Source organism: Podarcis melisellensis, assembly GCF_964234715.1.
Source record: "Podarcis melisellensis genome assembly, chromosome: 3".
NCBI lineage: Eukaryota > Metazoa > Chordata > Lepidosauria > Squamata > Lacertidae > Podarcis > Podarcis melisellensis.
The window spans coordinates 30788097-30810084 of record NC_138530.1 but is presented as its reverse complement, the minus strand read 5'-3'; the positions used below and the strand labels follow the sequence as shown (position 1 = coordinate 30810084).

At 43.0% G+C, this 21988-nt stretch overlaps 2 protein-coding genes across 2 annotated transcripts; both read right to left on the bottom strand.

The window, feature by feature from the left end:
• Positions 1 to 1890: 1890 nt before the first annotated feature.
• On the bottom strand, positions 1891 to 9533 carry LOC309365827 (sphingolipid delta(4)-desaturase DES1-like). The gene is made up of 3 exons (XM_081904333.1): positions 9363 to 9533; positions 4702 to 5444; positions 1891 to 2968 (listed from the first exon to the last, which is right to left on the bottom strand). The coding sequence occupies exons 1-3, from the start codon at positions 9442 to 9444 to the stop codon at positions 2822 to 2824; spliced, it is 972 nt and encodes a 323-aa protein (XP_081760459.1). The 5' UTR covers positions 9445 to 9533; the 3' UTR covers positions 1891 to 2821.
• Positions 9534 to 15476: 5943 nt separating this feature from the next.
• LOC309365826 (sphingolipid delta(4)-desaturase DES1-like) lies at positions 15477 to 21944 on the bottom strand. The gene is made up of 3 exons (XM_081904332.1): positions 21741 to 21944; positions 17901 to 18643; positions 15477 to 16629 (listed from the first exon to the last, which is right to left on the bottom strand). Exons 1-3 carry the CDS (start codon positions 21820 to 21822, stop codon positions 16483 to 16485), a joined length of 972 nt encoding a protein of 323 aa, XP_081760458.1. The 5' UTR covers positions 21823 to 21944; the 3' UTR covers positions 15477 to 16482.
• Between the last annotated feature and the right edge of the window lie 44 nt (positions 21945 to 21988).

Below are 21988 nucleotides of genomic sequence, written 5' to 3'. Positions count from 1 at the left end.
CACTTCCTCACTTGTCCTCACTTTCTGGTATAATGCTAGCTGTTGTTAGCAGGAATGTTATGAATTCCTTAAGTATTGGTGTTTTTAGTGCACCATCAGTTATCATTAGGGCCAGGTGTTGAGTTTGTTGAATAATTTGTTTAGGGATCATATTTCCTGGAAAATACCTTTGGTACTGCACGTTCTTCCTCTGTCTCCCTCCTCAGTTGCTTCCACCCCTCAATGCAACCTTCCAAATCAATTTCCTCTCTTTACTACCTTCTCAGTTGCTTCTGCTCATGTGGACCCTGGAAAGCACATAGAACTGGAAGAGGAAGTGGAAAGGGTGTGGCCAGTGGAGAGCCAATGTGGTGTAGTGGTTAAGAGCGGTAGTCTCGTAATCTGCGGAACCGGGTTCGCGTCTCCGCTCCTCCACATGCAGCTGCTGGGTGACCTTGGGCCAGTCACACTTCTCTGAAGTCTCTCAGCCCCACTCACCTCACAGAGTGTTTGTTGTGGGGGAGGAAGGGAAAGGAGAATGTTAGCCGCTTTGAGACTCCTTAAAGAGAGTGAAAGGCGGGATATCAAATCCAAACTCCTCCAATGGTTCCCCACATCTCTTTAGGGATTTGATTCCCCCTGACCAAGTATCCAAGTGGTTGTGTTCTGGTGTCCGTATCTTGGTTTGGGATGCCAGGGTGGGAATAGGATTCTATTGGCTTACCATCCACCCCAGTAAGCAATTCTCCCTGCCCAAATTTATAGAGGCAATCCCAGCTGTGGACTGAAGGAGTGCAAAGTGGGTTGTTCTCGGTGACAAAACATGCATGCCATGGTGGTCTTGTCTGCTGTGGCTCAGCAGTTTATGGCCTCCCAAGCCAACCAAGGACGTCTCTCTGATTTTATCTTGGCCAGCACATGTATTGGGGTACACATTGGGCTTTAGGCCACATCTTCTGTTTTGAAATAGTGATTTGGTTGTGGAAGCCATATGTGACACTTGTCACGGACAGATTATAAATTTAACCTGCAAGAGTAAAGGACCTGATTCAGTATTCTCCTCAAAAGCGGACGAAATCTGAATTCCAGGTGGTGTTTGGGGAATTTCCTACAGGACTGGCTGACAATCCTGCTGGAGCTCTACTTATTGTCTGGAATGAGGCAGGGAGCCAAGCTGGCCCCACAACAGCTCCTAAGCATTTGGCACATTGTCAGAGCCATTCTCAGTCGCTTAGTACTTGGAGGAGTGGGTATCAATGAATTGATAAGGTCAATGTGACTGAACATATAAAAGCCCATTGGTGGTCTTCATGTAGCGATGAAATCCAGTGGTGTGAAGTGGAGTTCCTGGATTTTTTTTTAACATTTTTAAAATTAATAATAATCATTAATAATAATCCAATATGAGACACATTGATACAATACGAAATCATAATACAATTTTAAAAGGCAATTATTCCATTCCAGTTCCATAGAAACAGTATGCCATATGGTCCTGTTTGACAGATAATTTTCAGCTTGTGCAACACAAGGATGTGGTTAACCTGCTTCCTTGATTGAGATTAGCTAACAAAGGATGAAATTGAAAATGTGAATGAGTCTTCTCTTGCCATTTTAAATTGCCTTATTTAAAAATAATCTCATGAGCATCTCAATATTTTGCTAACCAAAAGCAAGCATGGACAGTAGCCTAAAATACTGGTTTCTCTTTTAATTTTTGACAGCACATCTTGCTAATCTAGTTTCTGTTTGAAGGTGTGATCTTAAAGTGGAAGAATGCAGGCTTAAGGCCTCCTTTCCCACATTCATTGAGAAACCTTATTGACACTAGGCCTTTATTAGCAATTATTCAAGAGCAGGTTTACAAAACAATACCAAAAAGACTGCCGCGTTAAAGTCTTGGGGCCAAAATGAATTGTGATGCCTACTTTATTATTTCAACCTTGATCTCAAGAGCATTGCACACATTTGTTAAATAAACTTCATTAATAACATCTTTATTCAAGTGTCCAAGAATGGTTTTTGAACAACAACTTTATTGTATTCCTTTGTAGGAGGTATTTTACATTCACACAGTCAATGTTCTATACCTTTTATAAATTTGCTACCTGCTGTCAACATCTGACACTCCAGCTCTTGCCCCAGCTAAGAGAGCACAAGATGGTTACCGGGACACACGTAGGCTCTACTATTCTGTTTCTAAACTTCAGGAGATCTAGTCTGTTTCCAAAGAAGCATCAATTTGATGGCAGAGCGTAGCTCTTATGTACAGATGCATAAAAAAAGGAATGCAGATGTTTTCTGGGAAATGGGCCTGCTGCAGGAGATCATATCCATGGTAATCATATCCACGTGTTTTGAAATTACACAAACACTAGCCTTATTCACCATACAGCAACAGTTGTAAATCCATCAATTAGGTTAGCACTTGGATTGGCCAATCTAGGAGGAGTTGTAGCCAGCCATTTTGGTCAGCTACTACACTAATTAAAACAATTCTAGGGTATTAAAAGAAGTTAATTTGGAAGGTTTGTCAGCAAAAGCTAGTGTCCTGGGCAGCAAGTGTAAAAAACTAAACAAGTACCGTACATATGCTGCATGTAAGATAAAATGCTTACAAGAACAAACCAATGTTCAAGTCAACAGCTACTAAAACACATCATGAAACATAGTTATATGGCAAAAGAACATGAGAACGTTTAGTTCTAGAGATCCTGTTCTAGATTGTACTCATATACTCATAGTTCAAACCGGTCAAGATACAAAGCAAATTCATCTCGATCCAACAAAAGGTTCCACCAGCTACTCGGCTGTCTTTGGTGTTTACGGCAGTGGGGGTTTTTCACTCCAGTATCACTTCACCTTTTAAATGCCTTTTCACTCTCGAATAGGGGCTGATAGTGTCATCCATCACAAAGTCATAAAGCACTTTTGCCCAGGAGTTATACTGTGGCAGATGATCATAGTATTCAGAGGCCATTTTCTTCAGCTATAATAAAAGAAAGGAAGAAAGTTTGTCAACAGAATATTAAATAGCCAGTTGTGGTGGTGTAATCTCATCTCAGAATTAGGAACTAATTGTATGCATGCCTACGCACAGAACTACACCATCTGCTCCCTTATATCATGGCCTGATCACTGAAATATTCGATGCTTCCCCATGGCTCAGATGCACAGCCCCTATTCTTAGCCATGCATTTAGTGTAGTGAGCCCAAGCCTGGGAATTACACCCCAACTGAGATTATTGTTCCATTTTCTGTGGATTGTTTTTAATTGCACTGTTTAGAAATGCAAATACTTAAGCGGTATATAAGTATTTTTAAGTAAAATAAACACAATATTTTGAATTGTAAAATGATTATCCAGCTTGAACTTTAAAAGGTCTAAATTAGGGATTAGGATCCTGTGGCCTTCTGGATGTTACTGCAACTCCCATCATCCCTAATCATTGGCCATGCTTGCTGAGGCAGATATGAATTGCACTCCAACATCTAGGGGACATATCACCTGTATCGGGAAGTGTGCCGGTCATACAAGTAAATACTCAGCATTCACTCAGTATGCAACTTCCTAATCAGACAACAGGTACACAAAGCATGCTGCCTCTGAGGAGGAACAGGGCACTGACAGCCACTGGCCCTGTTTTCTAGAAACAATGGCTTAGGCCCCAAGGTAAGCTCATGGGATGCAGATTTTCTACCCACTCCTCCACACACCCTAAAAGCCTCTTCAGGTCTGAACTATGAATATATGAGTACAATCTAGAACGGGATCTCTGGAACATTGTCATACTCCGTTGGCATGGCTAGTTAATGTTTTATAATGTGTTTCAGAAGCTGTTAACTTGCACATTGGTCAGGAATGCCTCTTGAACAATGTGGAATGGAAAACATTATCTACAGAGATGAAGCAATGCTAATTGGTATGTGCAGGAACTACAATTGCTACCTTTTTAATGTCTGATGTTTTAGTATGTTTTTCTACAGGGTGAGTCCTTTAAAAGAGGCCCCGTGGATACAGAGTGCACATGTTCCACGGGGCCTCTTTTAAAAGTCTCACCCTGTATATACTGTAAGCCGCCCAGAGTGGCTGGGGAAACCCAGCCAGATGGGTAGGGTATAAATAATAGTAGACCCCTAAAGCTCCCTAAGGGACGCGGGTGGCGCTGTGGGTAAAACCTCAGTGCCTAGGACTTGCCGATCGAAAGGTCAGCGGTTCGAATCCCCGCGGCGGGGTGCGCTCCCGTTGCTCGGTCCCAGCGCCTGCCAACCTAGCAGTTCGAAAGCACCCCGGGTGCAAGTAGATAAATAGGAACCGCTTACTGGCGGGAAGGTAAACGGCGTTTCCGTGTGCTGCGCTGGCTTGCCAGATGCAACTTGTCACGCTGGCCACGTGACCCGGACTGGTAGGGGTACCTTTACCTTTACCTTTAAAGCTCCACAAGATGAAGCTCTATTGAATTGAAGGCAACTTTCTTGCAGAAGTCTACAAAAAACAATGGCAACCCAGGACTGAATTGTGGCAATTAGCAAGGAAAACAACTAGTTTACCCCACATGGGAGCAAATTTAAAATTTGGAGACTTAGAGTGTAGTCTTAATATATATCTCCACCTACATCAGCAAATCACGGCACAGAAGTGGAATAATATCAATCCATTCAATTATAAGAGAGTTGCTTCACTCCAGCAAAGTAGCTACTTGGACACTATAATGTACTCACCAGTGGAAGATTTTTCCCAGGAACATTAGGGAAGTCATGGTGTTCATTATGGTAGCCAACATTGAACGTAAGCTTATTAAGCGGACCGTAGTAGGAATATGTTTCATGTCCCTTTAAAAACATGTAATGTTCGGCTATGAAGTGTCCTGAAATAGGGTGCAAGCCTAAGCCAAGCAGAGCTGCTGTTATCAGGTAGACAAGTGCTTTTACTCCAAAGACATAGTATACCATAACATCGAAGAGAAACTGAATTGACAAATTCATTATTTCAAGTCGAGAGATTGGTTTGGGATTAATAAAAAGAGGCCGAATAACAAAGAGGAAGTGCTGAAAAATAACCCAAAGGAACTTTCGTAAACGAGTACAGAAAAACCATCCTTCAATGGGAAGAGGAATGTCCACATCAACTCCTTCACCGCCAAGATAACGATGGTGATCCATGTGATATCTCTTGAAGGATACAGAGTATGGGATGCCAAATACAAGATTGGCAAACATTCCAAACCATCGATTCCACAGAGGTTTACAATTGCCAAAGGCACTGTTGTGGGCAATCTCATGAATAGCCAGAGTCATAGAATGATCAAGACAACTGCCAAACACATATGACCAAAATATAACCCATTTCCACTCCAAATCTTTTACTAGGTAAAGAGCAACCAGCTGTGCAAGCACCATCAGTGTAACTATCCAGATCAAATTGTAGTCTGGTTTCATCAAAGTTTTTATTTCTGGGTGTTTACCTGTTGGGAGAAAAAGAGAGATAAAGTTTCAAATAACTGCTGTCAATAGACCATGCTCTTTGAAGATCATGCCACAATCATTTGGATTCTACTTTCTATACAAGCCTATATACATGTTAAAAGTTTGAATATATATAGGATGCTTTAGTACAACTCTGCAGTCTAATGTAAAATCCACATGAATGAAGTACAGGCACAACAACAGCATCAATGCCATAATGGTTCAGGCTAAGTTAGGGGATGGAATCAGCCTTAGTTGCCCTGACAGAGGTCCGTATTTGGGAGACAGACAAGGGGACTGCAACCCTGTTGATCTTGCAGTGACTTTTGATATGATCAACCATGTTGTTCTCTTGGATCACCTTCATGAGCTGGGGCACAATTCCACATTGGTTCCACTCATTACAGAGCAGGATTCAGAGAATGGCATTAGGAGATTATAGGCGTGTCCACCACAAGCCGTTGTGTCACAGGACAACTTTTATCCCCAGTACTTTTTAAGATCTACATTAAGCTATTGGGAGTGGTCATTAAGAGTATGCTGATGACATGCAGTTCTATTTCTCAGTTACAACCAAATCAGAAGAGGTTTTGATATTTCTGGACGGTGGTGCGCTGAGTGGCAAACCAACTGAAATTGAATTTGTGGGTAAGTTCCTTCCAGGTATGGGATCTTGAGAAATTACCAGTTCTGGAGAGAGTTGCACACCCTCTGAAAGAAGAGGTAGATAGTTTGGGATGTTCTTAGATTCATCTGTCAGTGGAGACTCAAGTAGCCTCCATGACAAGAAGCAGTTACACTAACTATGCCCTTTCCTGGAAAAGGACAGCTTGATCACCACTCATAACTGGATTACTGTAACATGCTCTGTGTGAGGCTCTTTTTGAGACAGGTCCAGAAGGCAGTAAATACACAGTCAGTTAAGTTACATGTTGACATCTACCGTATTTTTCGCTCTGTAACACGCACCAGACCATAACACGCACGTAGTTTTTAGAGTAGGAAAACAAGGAAAAAAAATATTCTAAACGAAATAGTGGATATATGATTTTTGTGGTTCATGCTGTGGCCACAGACATGTGATCTGACAGTGAGTTTGGAGCAGCCCAATGCAAAAATCCTGTGGATCCATGTGGATCCACGCTTTGTAACCATGGAGGAGGGAAGGAAGGGGAACCCTGGATCCTCTGCTCACGACTGCAGCAGATCCCCCCCCCCCCGCCACCCGTAGACATTCGCTCCATAACACGCACAGACATTTCCCCTTACTTTCTAGGAGGAAAAAAGTGAGTGTTATGGTGCAAAAAATACGGTACTTCACTAAGGAGCTATATGTAAGAACAGGTATTTTTAAAATAGTTTTGAGACTGTAACCAAGATGCGACTAATTGGAGGAACTGAACATGGAAGAAAGGGTTAATTTCCTTCATGGGCATAAATCACCTCATAAGCCAAGAGGTGCATGGTCAGACAAGCCAGTTGCTATGGCTATGGCAATGGCAATGGCGCAACACTGTCTATATAAATGATTAAGGCATGTCAGCTTATTAGTCAGTCAGTGAGTCTGTGAGTCAGAGTCTGTGTTATGTTTTGAATGGCTGGAGCAGCAGAAATACTTCTTACTTGTATCTGCAAAGCCTGCAAACTGTATGTCTAGATCAACATCCAGAACTGTATTACTGAGGCCTTATCATTTGTAGCAGTGAACTATTTTGGGCCTTATGCTGCCAGTGGTGACTGGAACAGTTTGTGGGCAATTTCCACTAACATGACTTTGTGATAAGATTATTTACCATTGAGATTTTAATAATTCAGATCAAGAGTAGTAGCACTGAAATCCATGCTATCTATTCCCATGATTTCACTAAGCTTCATTTCCAGCAAGTTGCCTTTAACTAAGAACATGAACAAATACGGCATCAGATATGCAGACTTCTCACAGACTTAACTTTTACATGAAAGTCAGCATGGTTGACTAAGCAGACACAGAAAACCGTGCCAATCTCAAGGTGATCTGCTTTAATATAGTTTGAGGTCATTCAATTCTTAACTTTTCTCTGGGCAGATTCAATTAAACAGTTGCAGTAGTGTGAGCCAGTAACAAATCCTACTAATGCTATAAGGCTCTCCTCCCTCTCCTACCCATTTGCCTCCCCCAAATTGGCTCTAGGGGTCAGAAGAACCACAGGAGGAAGAAAGGGGAGATAGCACATTTTGCTTGCCTGATGGAACTAACAGAGCAATCTCCTTAGTGCTACTCTGAATTCCGCCCATGGGGGGGGGATCCAAATTTCATGAAGAATAGACCCATTGAAATTAATGGACCTTAGTCATGTTCATTAATAGGTCCACTCTTAGTAAAAAGTAGTTGACTGCCACCCTATGTCTAGCAAGAAGTATACTGTGATGCAGGCAACCTAGAGATTCTCTATCCGGTGCTAGAAAAATAAAATCAAGATGCTGGATAGAATAAACTGAGTTTGTATACTCAGTTGCTTACTAGGTTTGTACATCAGGTTTCTGAATTTATTTTGAGACGGATAAAATGGAAAGAGACATGTGTAATTGGGAATGGCATTTGTCAGCATAAAACTTGATCATTGTCTCCTACGGATGCTTCTCAGCAGCCACAAGGACTAGAAGCGTGCTGTTAAGTAAAAGCTCAGGGCCACTCCACTCTTCTAGCACCTCACCTGCTCACTATGAGCATCAAACATCTTAGCATGTGAAAAAAAGATGCCTCTAGGATCAACTTGAAAGCTGAGCTTCCAAATACAGCTACAGGGTTTCCCCACACTTCCACTCCACCAAGAAACTGGTGGTGGCTGGGCAACTTCAACCACTCAGCCAATTTCTGTCGCTCATAAGATAAAATGACACCTTGCATTGCAGGGACTTGGGCTAGCTTATCCTTGGCGACCCCTTCTAACTCTCCAGTCCTATGAGTCTATGATACTACACCTGTGGCAGCTTGTTGGCCCACCATTCTGAAGTGTGCCCAACACACCAGCCTACACCCATCCCTCTCTTAAGAGATCCTACTGGAAAGCTAGTTGCTGACCAACTCCTAGGAGCTGAGAGGAGGTCCCTTTGCCCCAATAAAATACTTGAGAGTCTGTCCCCCCAACAAACCCTAACTATTTGGAGTCTTTTGCCCCATCTTTTTGTGCCTGCCAAATAGCCGTGTCATGCTTATGATATTTTATTCTCTTGATAATTATGCTGTTTTAAATGTGCATTTTATATTTGACTTCACTTAGCAATGTTTTTTTTGAAATGTTTTTTGTTAACTTAGTTTGTGTTAAATATGTATTCTGTAGTTGACCTCCTTTGTAATGTTTTATTTTGAAATTTTTAAGATAATATTTTAGTTTTCTGTTAATTATGTTGCTTTGGCTGTATACTCTATATTTGACTTTCCACAGCTTGTTTTATTGATGTTTTAATATTCTGTAAACCGCTTAGAGATTTTTCTTAAAAATATAAAACGATATAGATATGAAAAAAAGAAGTTGTTGTTGATGGACACTGCCATTCAAATAGTGTGCCCTATGCATAGCTGTTAACTTTTCCCTTTTCTTGCGGGGAATCCTATTCGGAATAAGGGAATTCCCCTTAAAAAAAGGGAAACGTTGACAGCTACGGCCCTATGTGGGCGGGCCTCTCCCCCCCCAAAAAAAATATTTAATTCAAGTTAGCACTCTTACTAAGAGCCCCGCTGTATGACACAGTAAAAGCAAACGTCGCCCCTTCCACCCTCACCAGAGGGGGATGTTACTTCAGCCATTTTGTCCAGGGTCCACTGGCAGAGCTTATGGTCGGAGAGAGGGGACTCGAGAGCGCCTTCGCCAACCGAGGCTTCGTGTGGGGCGAGACCCCCAAAGGGGAGCGGGGAGGGCCTGAAGGCGCGCGCTTACTCAGGATCTCCTTGCGTCGGTCCGCGTGCGGCTGGTCCGTATAAACCCACTCGAAATCCTCTCGAGCCACAGCGTTGCCCATGGCTCTTTCCTCGCCCGCGGCGCCGTTTCCACACACTCGCGCCCGCCGCTGCTCGCCAGGTAGGGAAGGATGGTTTCCCGCCCACCGACCCCACGTCCCAAAAACCATTGGCTACAGGGAACGGTGACGTCACAGAAGCCTATTAGGGCCCTGCCTGGAGGCAATGGGAGTTTTAAGATATGCCCGCTTCTTGCCCTCGTCGCCTTGCCTATCATTTTTCTGCCTCCCCGGCATAAATGTTGGAGTGGCTTCATTTCGAAAGAGTTGACATTTTTGAGCTGCATAATATTAGGTGTCTTTTCTTATAGTTTTTATTAAATTTTACAGTTTTATATTCAAAACGAAACATCATTATCACACAAAGCATATAAGAATCCAAATCCCCCACCCCTCCCGTGACTTACCTCACACTATTAGGTGTCTTTTCAATTATTAGGTGTTAAATTACGTTAGCAGTATTCACAGTTATATATATATATTTTAATTAGAAATTTCAATATAACATTTTATCAAATACATCATCATTTCCCCATTTCCCCCCTACCCCCTCCCCAAAAAGGAAAAACCCACCCACCCCAGACTTCCCTCGGCTCCTCTCTGGTTTCTCAGCACATGTTATTCTCTGCATATTATAAAGTTGTAAAAATCCTTAATTAATCTATCAATATGTTACCAATAATTTTTTTTGTATGTTTATTCAAAACCTGCCAAGGAGTCCAGTTCATTTTGTAGTTTCTTTAAGTACTTTGTAAAAGGTTCCCCTTCTTTAAAATCACAGTTGTCCTTATCACGTAGTTTGTGTGTCAATTTCACCAATTCCGCATAATCCATCAGTTTCTTTTGCCACAATTCTTTGGTCGGGATTTCCTCATTCTTCCATCCTAGTGCTATTAAGACTCTTGCCATTGTCGCATACATAAATATATTTTTGAATTTCCTTAGCAGGTATTTTCCTACAATCCCTAACAAAGATGCTTCAGGTTTTTTTTACAAATGTTAATTGGAACATTTTCTTCAGCTCGTTGTATATCATTTCCCCCCCAAAATTAATCTTACTACAGTCCCACCACATAGGGTAAAAAGTCCCTTCTATTTCCTTGCATTTCCAGCATATATTTGAAGCAGTTTTATACATCCTTCCTATCTGCACTGGTGTTATATACCGCCTATATATCATTTTCATGTAATTTTCTTTCAGCAAAGAACAATCTGTAAATTTTAAATCGGTTTTCCACAACCTTTCCTAGTCTTCCAACATATTATGAGCTATATCTTGTGCCCAGCAGTAGTCACAATTATGCCATACCATGAATTGTCATTAACATGATACTGTACAAATTGTAATTAGTAATATTATTTTTTAACAGTGACGTAGGGTTGAAGAAGCATGGAGAGAGGGTGCTGGTTCAGTCAGAAAAGTGGGAGCACATGACGAGAGGCCTGGCTGAGTTTCAGAGGACAGTGACCCTTGCTTTTACTTCTTCCCTGCCGCAGTTTTCATACTTCCAAAAGTCTTCGCCACGCTTAAGAACTGCTCCTCACATTTCCTTTTGCATAGCTGCCTCATTTTTGCTACTTCAGCACTACTCAAGTTGCATGCACAAAAAAGTAAACATTTCCTACAAGAGACACAAAACTTTGATTCCTGAATATGCTAAAGGTATCCAATATTAGAAGTGCTGGGAAAGGCAGCGGTATTTTTTATTTTATTTTTATTTTATTCACAGGTTTTTATGAGTATGGGCTTGGGACCTTCTCTTGTCATGTGGCTTTGAAGATGAGCTCTGAAGGAAGTGTGTCCTTGGGACTGACTTATCTTGCAACTGCAGCATTGAGTTATCAGAAACCTTGAATCAGCGCAATTCATCTAGCCCAATTCTGTACATGCTTACTTGCACATAGGTTCCACTGAAAGCAATGGTGATTCCAAGTAAGCATGCACAAAATCAGAGCCCCTGGTCAGTGAACTTTGTGAGGATTTTCGAAGAATATATTCCTATATTGTAACAAAGCAGATTGATATAGGGTACAGTGGTACCTCTGGTTAAGAACTTAATTCGTTCTGGAGGTCTGTTCTTAACCTGAAACTGTTAAGTTGTTCCTGAAGCACCACTTTAGCTAATGGGGCCTCCTGATGCTGCTGCGCCGCCGCTGCACGATTTCTGTTCTCATCCTGAAGCAAAGTTCTTAACCCAAGGTACTATTGCTGGGTTAGTGCAGTCTGTAACCTGAAGCGTATGTAACCTGAAGCGTATGTAACCCGAGGTACCACTGTACAGGAATGCACTTGCTATCCTTTTTCCTGTGCCAGAGGTGATAGGGCAGCATGAGGATGGGTACTTAAGGGAAGGACACAGAAAGGGCTGCATTGAGGGTATGAGTAGAGGTGGATTCAGTAGGCAGAGAGCGTGGGGGTGGGGTTAGCCATAGTATTTCCTCTACTGTCCTAATACCTCTCTCACCATTCAACTTGACTATCCCTATTCTTCTCTTGACCTCCCCTGCTCACCGCCTCACCACATTCCTCTATTTGCTTTTTCCAAGTTCTGCCAATTCTTCATGGCCTTTCTAAATTCTATTGAAATATAAGTCCATTGGCTGTTCCATACATCTTTCATTTTCACTAACTGCAGATGTAAGCATAAAGCTTTGGATTGAGAGTAAAAAAGCCCATGACTAGGCTTCCATATGCATTAAGCATTTACTTTTCTACCTCAACTTGTATTACTCATACCTTGCTGGTAAATCTTGGCTCTGTTGGCAACTGTGTAAAATGCATTCAGCAAAAAAGAGGTGGTAATAGATCACAAGTGTGACCTGCATCAAAATTCTGCAGTGTATACTCATAGCTAGCTCATCAACCATGTCTTCTCCCAGGATAATAAAAACAAGTATTAGGGAAACCTCTGGCTCATGGGCATAATCACACCTGCCTCCCCATTTGCAGGGGGGGAAACAGTATGGAAGCAGCTGGAGGGACTGCCTCATGATTTCAATTTTCTCTATACCTCTTGGCACGGGGACATTCCCAGGGGAACTGAAGGAAGTAGTGGTGTGCCCGCTCTTAAAGAAAACTTCACTAGATCCTTTAGACCTATCCAATTACTGCCCAGTTTCAAATCTTCCATATTTAGGTAAAGTGACTGAGAGCGGTTGCTGAACAGCTTGGTAGGTTTCTGGAGGAGACATCGGCTTTAGATCCATTTCAGTCTGGGTTCCGTCCTGGTTTCGGGACCGAGACAGCCCTGGTTGCCCTAACAGATGATCTCCGTAGACAACTGGATCGAGGCGGGTCAGGACTGCTGATCCTTTTAGATTTGTCAGCAGCCTTTGACATGGTCGATCATGATCTGGACCACCACCTCGCCAACGTGGGAATACAGGGCATAGCCCGTAAATGGCTGTGCTCTTTTATCTCTGGTTGGGGGACAAAGGGTGGCACTAGGGAGGGAGATGTCATCGCGCCACTCCTTGGTGTGTAGAGTGCCGCAGAGCGCAATCCTCTCCCCAATGCTTTTTAACATCTTTATGCGCCCCCTTGCCCAGATTATCCGGAGCTTTGGGCTGGGCTGTCACCAATATGCTGATGACACTCAGCTCTATCTGCTGATGGATGGCCACACCGACTCACACCCGGACACACTGACCAGATGGTTGGAAGCTGTGGCTGGATGGTTTCGTGGGAGCCGATTGAAAGTAAATCCTTTGAAGACAGAGGTCCTATGGCTGGGTCAGGATGGCATGGGGATGAGGGACCAACTCTCTTCTCTTGCGGGGGCCCAATTAGTGCCATTGCCTTCCATTAAGAGTTTGGGTGTAATCCTTGACGCCTCCCTTTCCATGGAGGCGCAGGTTACAGCAACAGCTAAGGCGACATTTTTCCACCTTCGCCGCATCAAGCAGTTCATCCCTTACCTTTCCCGCTCCAACCTGGCCACAGTGATCCATGCGATGGTCACCTCCAGGCTTGACTACTGTAAGTTGCTCTACGCGGGGCTGCCCTTGAAGCTGTCCCAGAAACTCCAGCAGGTGCAGAATGCTGCAGCGAGGCTCCTCACAGGGTTTCTGCCGTGGGAGCATATTCACCCAGTGCTTTTCAAACTGCACTGACTCCCAGTAGAGTACAGGGTCAGATTTAAGGTGCTGGTTTTGACCTTTAAAGCCCTTCATGGCCTAGGACCCTCGTACGTACGGGACTGCCTCTCCTGGTATGCCCCACGGAGAGCCTCAAGGTCCATAAATAGCAACACCCTAGTGGTCCCGAGCCCTAAGGAAGTTAGATTAGCTTCAACCAGAGCCAGGGCCTTTTCAACACTGGCTCCAGCCTGGTGGAATGCTCTGCCTCATGAGACCAAGGCCCTGCAGGATCTGATTTCTTTCTGCAGGGCCTGTAAGACAGAGTTGTTCCGCCTGACCTTTGGCTTGGAGCCAGTCTGATTCCCTTCTCCTCTTTCTTTTTTTTTCTTTTTCCTTTCTCCTCCTCCGATGAGGCTGCATTTTAATGTTTCAATATTTTAATGTTGTTTTTAAGTTGTATTCATTCAACTTGTTTTTATTATTGCTTGTTAGCCACCCTGAGCCCGGCCTTGGCTGGGGAGAGCGGGGTATAAATAAAAATTATTTATTATTATTATTATTATTATTATTATTATTATTAATTATTATTATTCTAACTCCTAGAGCATGGGATTAATCTGAACAAGATTAACCTGTATTCTTAATGCAGGGTGGCAAATATGATGTAACAGGCATTGCTGAAACTTGGTGGGATGAGACTCATGGGGAGGACCCAAGCAAATTGTTTCAAGTCCAACAACTTTATATAGTAAACCACCCTGTGGGTGGGTAATATTATTGTTGTTATTATTATTATTAACTAATTAAATTTATATAATAACAGCAACTGACTGGTCAGGTTGACTTTTGATACCTGGAAAGGTCCTAGAACAGATAATTAAGCAGTTGGTCTGTGGGCACTTAGAAAAGGATGTTGTGGTTACTAAGAGCCAGCATGCGTTTCTCTAAAACAAGTCACATGTGCAGATTGTATCGAGGCATAGTTGAAATTCAGTTTCTGCTTGAAAAACATCACAAGCTCCAACTTCCTCTTTAATCCAGACAACTTTCAACTGCTGCTGCAGATGAGGAACGGCCACTTGCAACTGCAGCTTGTAGTACAATCTGGAAGGTACAGCATTATGTTTCTCTGGTAGGCTACAAGAGTAGGCGCTTGATGAAGTTGATAGTTGGGAAAACAAGAGTCCCATTAGATCAGTGGGTTGACATCTGTTAATTGCTTTAGATTTCCATTGTACATTATGACTGAAACAACTGCTCCACAACGGACTCCTGGGAAGCAGTGTAGTTCTCACATTGAGGTAGTAACCTAGTTTAGACTGCACCTCTTTAGACTCCAGATGAGGATTCATATTATTCCAACAAAAGCAAGAGTAACATTCTGGCCTGGATCTCTCTCTGCCATTCTAGTTTTCTATGTGTAGGAATCTGGGGACTGGGGGAGCAGCGAGGAGCTCGTTTGCAAATGAGCCACAGGTTTACTGGCTTGCTTCCTTCTTCTGGGAAATGTGCCAAACTAAAGAAAAATAGTGACAACTAAAGGGAAAATAGCTGTTTCCTCTGTGGGGATAATTTTGAAGAAGTTTGCATGTTTGGTTTTAAAAATTGCACGTTCCTTACCTTGCAGGTTTTACAAGTATGACTAAAACAAAGGGAGGCTAGGTAATCTTGGATGAAAGAGCTGAAGCAAGACTCAAGCCAAGCCCCCGCAAAATCTGTACTTTAATCCACCAGGAATGAATTATCTTGACAATGAAAAGATCCTCACTGCAGTGCACCAAGTGTATTGCTGCATGCAAGGATCTGTAGGTGTAAGGCATTAATTAAGTTGCATGAATGTGCTGCCTATATCACTGACATAGCTTTAAAAACATTGCATAATCATGAGAAAATCCTCTGCTTCCCAGAGATTAGGAAGCAGATAGAATTTGCTTTCCCCAAGAACATTCCACACATTTGTTAAACGTCACTAATATCATCTTTATTCAAGTGCCCAAGAGTTTGGTTTTTTTTAAAAAAAAAACAGCTTTCATATACTCCTTTGTAGGAGGTACTTGCATTCTCACAGTCAATGTTTCATACCTTTTATAAACTTGCTACCTGCAGTCAACAACCGACACTCCAGCTCTTGTCCCAGCTAAGATAGCACAAGATGGTTACCACGACACACGTAGGCTCTACTATACTGTTTCTAAACTTCAGGAGATCTAGTCTGTTTGCAAAGAAGCATCCGTTTGAAGGCAGGGCATAGCTCTTTTGTACAGATGCAGAAAAGAGGGAATGCAGAGCTATACTCAGGGAAAGAGCCTGCTGCAGGAAATGATAATTTAGCTTCATGAAATGCAGGGCATTAGGCAGTCAAAAGTTGGTATTCATATCCCTGTCTATTTTGAAGTTGCATGAACACTAGCATGATTTAATGGATATATACTTTATAGCAGCAATTGTAAATCCATCAGTTAGGTTAGCACTTGGATTGGCCAAGACATACCTCAATTTAGAAGGAGTTGCAGCCAGCCATTTTTTCCAGCATCTACACTAACTAAAACAATTCTGCAATTTAATTTGGAAATTAATGTTTTGTCAGCAAAACATCGAAGAGCCAAAGTTGTGGCAGCAAGTACAAAACAACCAAGATACACCACTGGTACATTAATGGCCTGAAGAACAATCCAGTGTTCGAGTGAGTAGCAACTGAAACACATTATGTAACATTAATACTAGCATTGTGCATACAGCAAGTTATATTTTAAACTTTAATTATATCAAATAAAGCAAATAGCTTGGAATGTTCTATTTCCAGCAATATTTAATTCAGAGATCTTGTTCTAGATTGTAATCCATATATATTCATAGTCCAGACTAGGTTAAGATACAAAGCAAATACATCCTGATCAAACGAAACCTTTGTACCAGCTTCCATGAGTCTATGTCCTTGGAGGTGGCAGAGAATTTTTTTTTTCACTCCAATTTCACTTCACCTTTTAAATGCCTTTTCATGCGTGAATAAGGGCTGATAGTGTCATCCATCACAAAATCATAAAGCACTTTTGCCCAGGAGTTATACTGTGGCAGATGATCATAGTATTCAGGGGCCATTTTCTTCAGCTGCAATTAAAAAAAACCAATGTTATTTAGAAAAAAGTTTTGTCAGATGGACATTAAATAGCCAGTTTTAGAAGCAGTAACCCCACCTCATTTTAACATACCAAGCACATGAGTCTACCCACACAACTACACTGCCTGATCCCTTATATCCTTGCTTGACCTCTGCAATCTTTGGAGAAGTCCCTGTTGGAGGTCCCTTGTAGCTCAGATGTACAACTAGTAACTACTGGAAGCCGTGAATTCAGCATGACGGGTGCAAAGCTGTGGAACTCCATGCCAACTGAGATTAGACAGGTAGTCTTTCCTGCTGAACTGCCAGCCCACAACTAAGACTTCCTTGTTCCTTCACACGTTTACTGTAGTATTAGGTTTTATGATACCTTGTATTCTTTCACTGTCCCATTTTCTATGGCTTGTTTTTATGTACACCACTTAGGAACATAAATGATATATTAACATAAATTAGATAAAAACAATATTGTGAATTTAAAATAAACATTCCTCTTCAGCTTTAAAAGATCTAAAGCAGGGATTGGAAACCTAGTCACTGGTCATGCCTGCAGAGGCAGAATGGAAATTGCAACCTCACAAATGCAGGGGGCCAGCAGTTTTCCACTCTTGAGCCAATCACTTGACAGTACTTTTTATCCCTAAAGCACAACAAAGACAAACTCTTTACTGAAAATGACTAATATACCCAAAATAGGAGGGGTTTTAAAAAAAACTTTTAAAAAACCTGCACAGACAGAATGCAGCTTTAGTGCGCTGGTCATACATGCAATATCCAACATTCATTCACTGCATAAATTCCTAGTCAGGCAGCAGGTACAAAAAGTATATTTCCTTTGAAGAGGAGCAGGTTAAACAAACACTAAGGCCGTTTTGTAGAAGTAACAGGTTATGTTTCAAGGTCAGGTTTGGGGCTGTGCAAGGGAGTCAACATTAATAGTCTATCCAGCTGTATCTGAGCTTTAAGCATTAGGAGCAACGACCACATCTCTGCAGCTAAACAACCTCCGTAAATGTCTTAGTAGCTGAATATATCTCATTGGTATATTGGTATAGTTGACACAAGGTATTGTGTTTAGCCTTTTGCTATGATTCTAAATGCTGGTCTGAAAATATGCTTTGGATCAAGATAAACCACTTTAATCAAAATTTACAGCCATAATATATTTGCCAACCTACATCAGCAAATCACCACACTGTGGTGGAATACCAGCAATCCATTATTTTAAAATACTTGTAAATGGACACTATAATGTACTCACCAGTGGAAGGTTTTTCCCAGGAACATTAGGGAAGTCGTGGTGTTCATTATGGTAGCCTACGTTGAATGTAAGTTTATTAAGCGGACCATAGTAGGAATATGTTTCATATCCCTTTAAAAACATGTAATGTTCGGCTATGAAGTGTCCTGAAATAGGGTGCAAGCCTAGCCCAAGCAGAGCTGCTGTTATCAGGTAGACAAGTGATTTTACTCCAAAGACATAGTATACCATAACATCAAAGAGAAATTGAATTGACAAATTCATTATTTCAAGTCGAGAGATTGGTTTGGGATTAATAAAAAGAGGCCGAATAGCATAGAATAGGGGCTGAAGAATAATCCAAAAGAATTTTCGAATACGGGTACAGAAAAACCATCCTTCAATGGGAAGAGGAATGTCCACATCAACTCCTTCACCGCCAAGATAACGATGGTGATCCATGTGATATCTCTTGAAGGATACAGAGTATGGGACGCCAAGTGCAAGATTGGCAAACATTCCAAGCCATCGATTCCACAGAGGTTTACCATTGCCAAAGGCACTGTTGTGGGCAATCTCATGAATAGCCAGAGTCATGGAATGATCAAGACAACTGCCAAACACATATGACCAAAATATAACCCATTTCCACTCCAAATCTTTAACTAGGTAAAGGGCAACTAGCTGTGCAAGGACCATCAGTGTAGCTATCCAGATCAAGCTGTAGTCTGGTTTCATCAAAGTTTTTATTTCTGGATGTTTACCTGTTGGGAGGAAAAGAGAAAGTTTCAATAACTGCTGTCAATAGACAAATACTCTTTGAAGATCATACCACAATTGAGTCTTATAATTGGATTCTATACATGTTAAAAGTTTAAATACATACAGGGTGCTTTAGTACAACTCTGCAGACTACTGTAAAAACCACATGAATGAAGTACAGGCACAACAACAGCATCTCTGCCATAATGGTTCAGGCCCAGTCTGGGGATGGAATCAGCCTTAGTTGCTCTGACAGAGGTCCGTATTTGGGAGATAGACAAGGGAACTGTAACCCTGTTGATCTCTCAGTGGCTTTTGATATAATCGACCATGTTGTACTCTTGGATCATCTTCATGAGCTGGGGCACAATTTCACATTCGCTCCACTCATTACAGAGCAGGATTCAGGGGATTATATGTGTGTCCACCACAAGCAGTTGTGTCACAGGACTGTATTTTGCCCTCAATACTTTTTAGTATCTACATGAAGTTATTGGGAGTGGTCTTTATGAGTATGTTGAAGACATCAGTTGCTGTGGCAGGAGTCAAGTCAACAACTCCCACTAGCATAGGAAGGCTTTTCTCTCCTCCCTCCAAACTGTTTGGGGAGGGGGATTCAGGAGAGCCCACAGAACAGCACGCAGAGGGAGGAGTAGGGAGACTGTTTCATCATGCAAGCAAAAAAGAGGCTTACACTAACAAGAGCAATCTCCTCAGCACCAACTTAAATTCTACACTCTAGGTGGCACTCAAACTAAGTTTCCTGAATAGTAGACCCATTGAAGTTGATGGACCTAGCTTAGTTGTGTTCATTAATTTTGATAGGTCCACTGTGGGTAAAATGTAGTTGAAGCCACCCTCTGTGTCTAACAAAAAGTCTTCAGTGATACAAGCAACCCAGAGGCTCTCCATTCTGCACAAGAAAAAAATATTGATTGTGTAGAAGATGAATTCACATAGTAAAACTGGGTGGTCCAAAGTGGTTTTTATGGCAGCCCTCAGCAACATTTTATGCTCCCCCCCCCCTTTCCCAAAACAAGGTAAGCAAGGTGCAGGGCTTTGGGAAGGAGACATAAGGGCTCTTGCAGGGTCCTTGAGCCCTCCTGTCCCACCTCCTTCCCAAAGCCTAGTTAGCACCTTTTAACTTTTTGGAAAGAGGTCGGAGGGCTCTAGGACCCTGCCAGAGCCTTGTGCCTCCTTCCCAAAGCCCAGTGCCCGCCTTAGCCAGCTTTGGGAAGGCAGTGTGAGGACACCCCTGCACAGGGCAAGGCAGTGTGCGGCCCACTGGTTCCATGTCAAAGTACTCCTACTTGGTATGAAAAATAGGACTACCCTGCTACTAAAATAAGCTGGTTTGTATTTGCATACACAGTTGCATAATAGGTCTGTACACCAGGAGTCTGATCTTTTTTTGAGACAAAGGAAATAGAAAGACATGTGTACTTGTGAATGGCATTTTTAGTGTATAATTTGATCGTTATCTCCTACTGATGCTTCTCAGGAACCACTCTCCTAGCTTCTTGTTTGCTAACCAAGAGTATAAAACACCTTAGCATGTGAAAGAAACCTCTACGATCAACCTAAAACCTGAGCTTCCAAATACAGTGACAGGGTCTCCCACACTTTTCCTCCATCAAGAAACTGAGATGGTTGAGCAACTTCACTCATTGGCTAAATCCAGCAACAGAATGCCAGTGGCAAAAGTAAAGTGACCCCCTCTTGCAGCCTGTTGGCAGACCATTTTAATTGTGCTTGCAAACTAGACTACAGCCATCCATTCCTTCATAGAGAGACAGCCTACTGAAAAGCTAGTAGCTGACCAAGGAATTAAACCCACACTCTATTATATAGTAAATGCAGACGTTGTCCTTTCCACACCCTTCAGCGTGGGGTATATTTTAGTCATTTTGCCAGGGTACACTTTGAGCACATCACTGAAGGCAGCACTAACAGCAGGGTATGAAGAACAACTCCCTTTCTTTTATCTTCTCTCACAACCCACAGAATGTTTGGACGTTCCAAGTTACTACCACATTTGCCATGGCAATATCTAGGTCTAGTAGGCCTACGCAGTCCTACACATCAAAAGTCCACCTTAGAATGTTCCCTGGAAACAGGAAACAGATGAGAGCTCCAAAAGTAAGAATCAAAGATGGAGAGACGGGGAGTGTCCTCTGCCCGTAGGAAATTTGAAAACCACCATCATCAGCATTTATTCTGATTTATATATAGTGGTACCTCGGGTTAAGTACTTAATTCGTTCCAGAGGTCCGTTCTTAACCTGAAACTGTTCATAACCTGAAGCACCACTTTAGCTAATGGGGCCTCCTGCTGCCGCTGCACAATTTCTGTTCTCATCCTGAAGCAAAGTTCTTAAACCAAGGCACTATTTCTGGGTTAGATGAGTCTGTAACCTGAAGCGTATGTAACCTGAAGTGTATGTAACCCGAGGTACCACTGTACCTCTTTTTATCTAAAGATCCCATCAGACTTCATGTTGGCAAAAGCACTGCACCCTGCGAAAACCATTTCAAAGCCTGTTTGGCTGCCACCAAGCACCAGCTGGGCATAGCGAAGTCCTCAGTTAACCAAGGTCGCTTTGAACCACCTCCCCGAATATTATGCGCAGGCAGATTTCGAAACTGAAAAGAGAAAAAGCGGCGTGTGGGGGGAGACAAGGGAAAGGAAAGCAGCAACGTGCTTGTAGCGGGTGGCCGCCCCCAGGCCTTCGGATGTGACGCAGTGCGTCTCTCCAGATGTTGGCAGCTCGCTCCCCTCCAACCCTGGCAACTCCTCTCCCCATCACCCAAGACCCAAAGGAGGGAGCGCCGTCGGCCCGGTGGGGAACTCCGCCGAGAAAGCGAAAGTCGGGGCTTCCTCCGCCGAAGACAAGAGGCGTCGGTGCGGGGCGCCAAGGGCGGAGGCCGGGAGCAAGACCGGGAGGCGTCTGCCTGCCACGCCCGGCCTCCTGGGGAGCCAAGGAACGGGGAGGAGGAGGACTCGAGCGCCTTCGCCCCAAAAAGGCATCGCAGCGAAAAGGGGGGGGGGGGAGAGGAAGACGAGACCAAAAGGAGAGCGGCGGCGAAAGTGCGCACTTACTTAGGATCTCCTTGCGCCGGTCCGCGTGCGGCTGGTCCGTATAAACCCACTCGAAATCCTCCCGAGCCACGGTGTTCCCCATGGCTCTTGCGCGGACCCAGCCCCGTCGCCTCTCCTCGGCCTGCTACGTCCGACCCCTCCAGACGCCTCTGCCAGCAATCCGCTGCTCGGCCGCGGCTGCTGCTTCTCATCTAGAAGAAGAGGAGGAGGAGGAGCTCCCGCCCCTCCCGCCGGTACCAGGTCCCCCT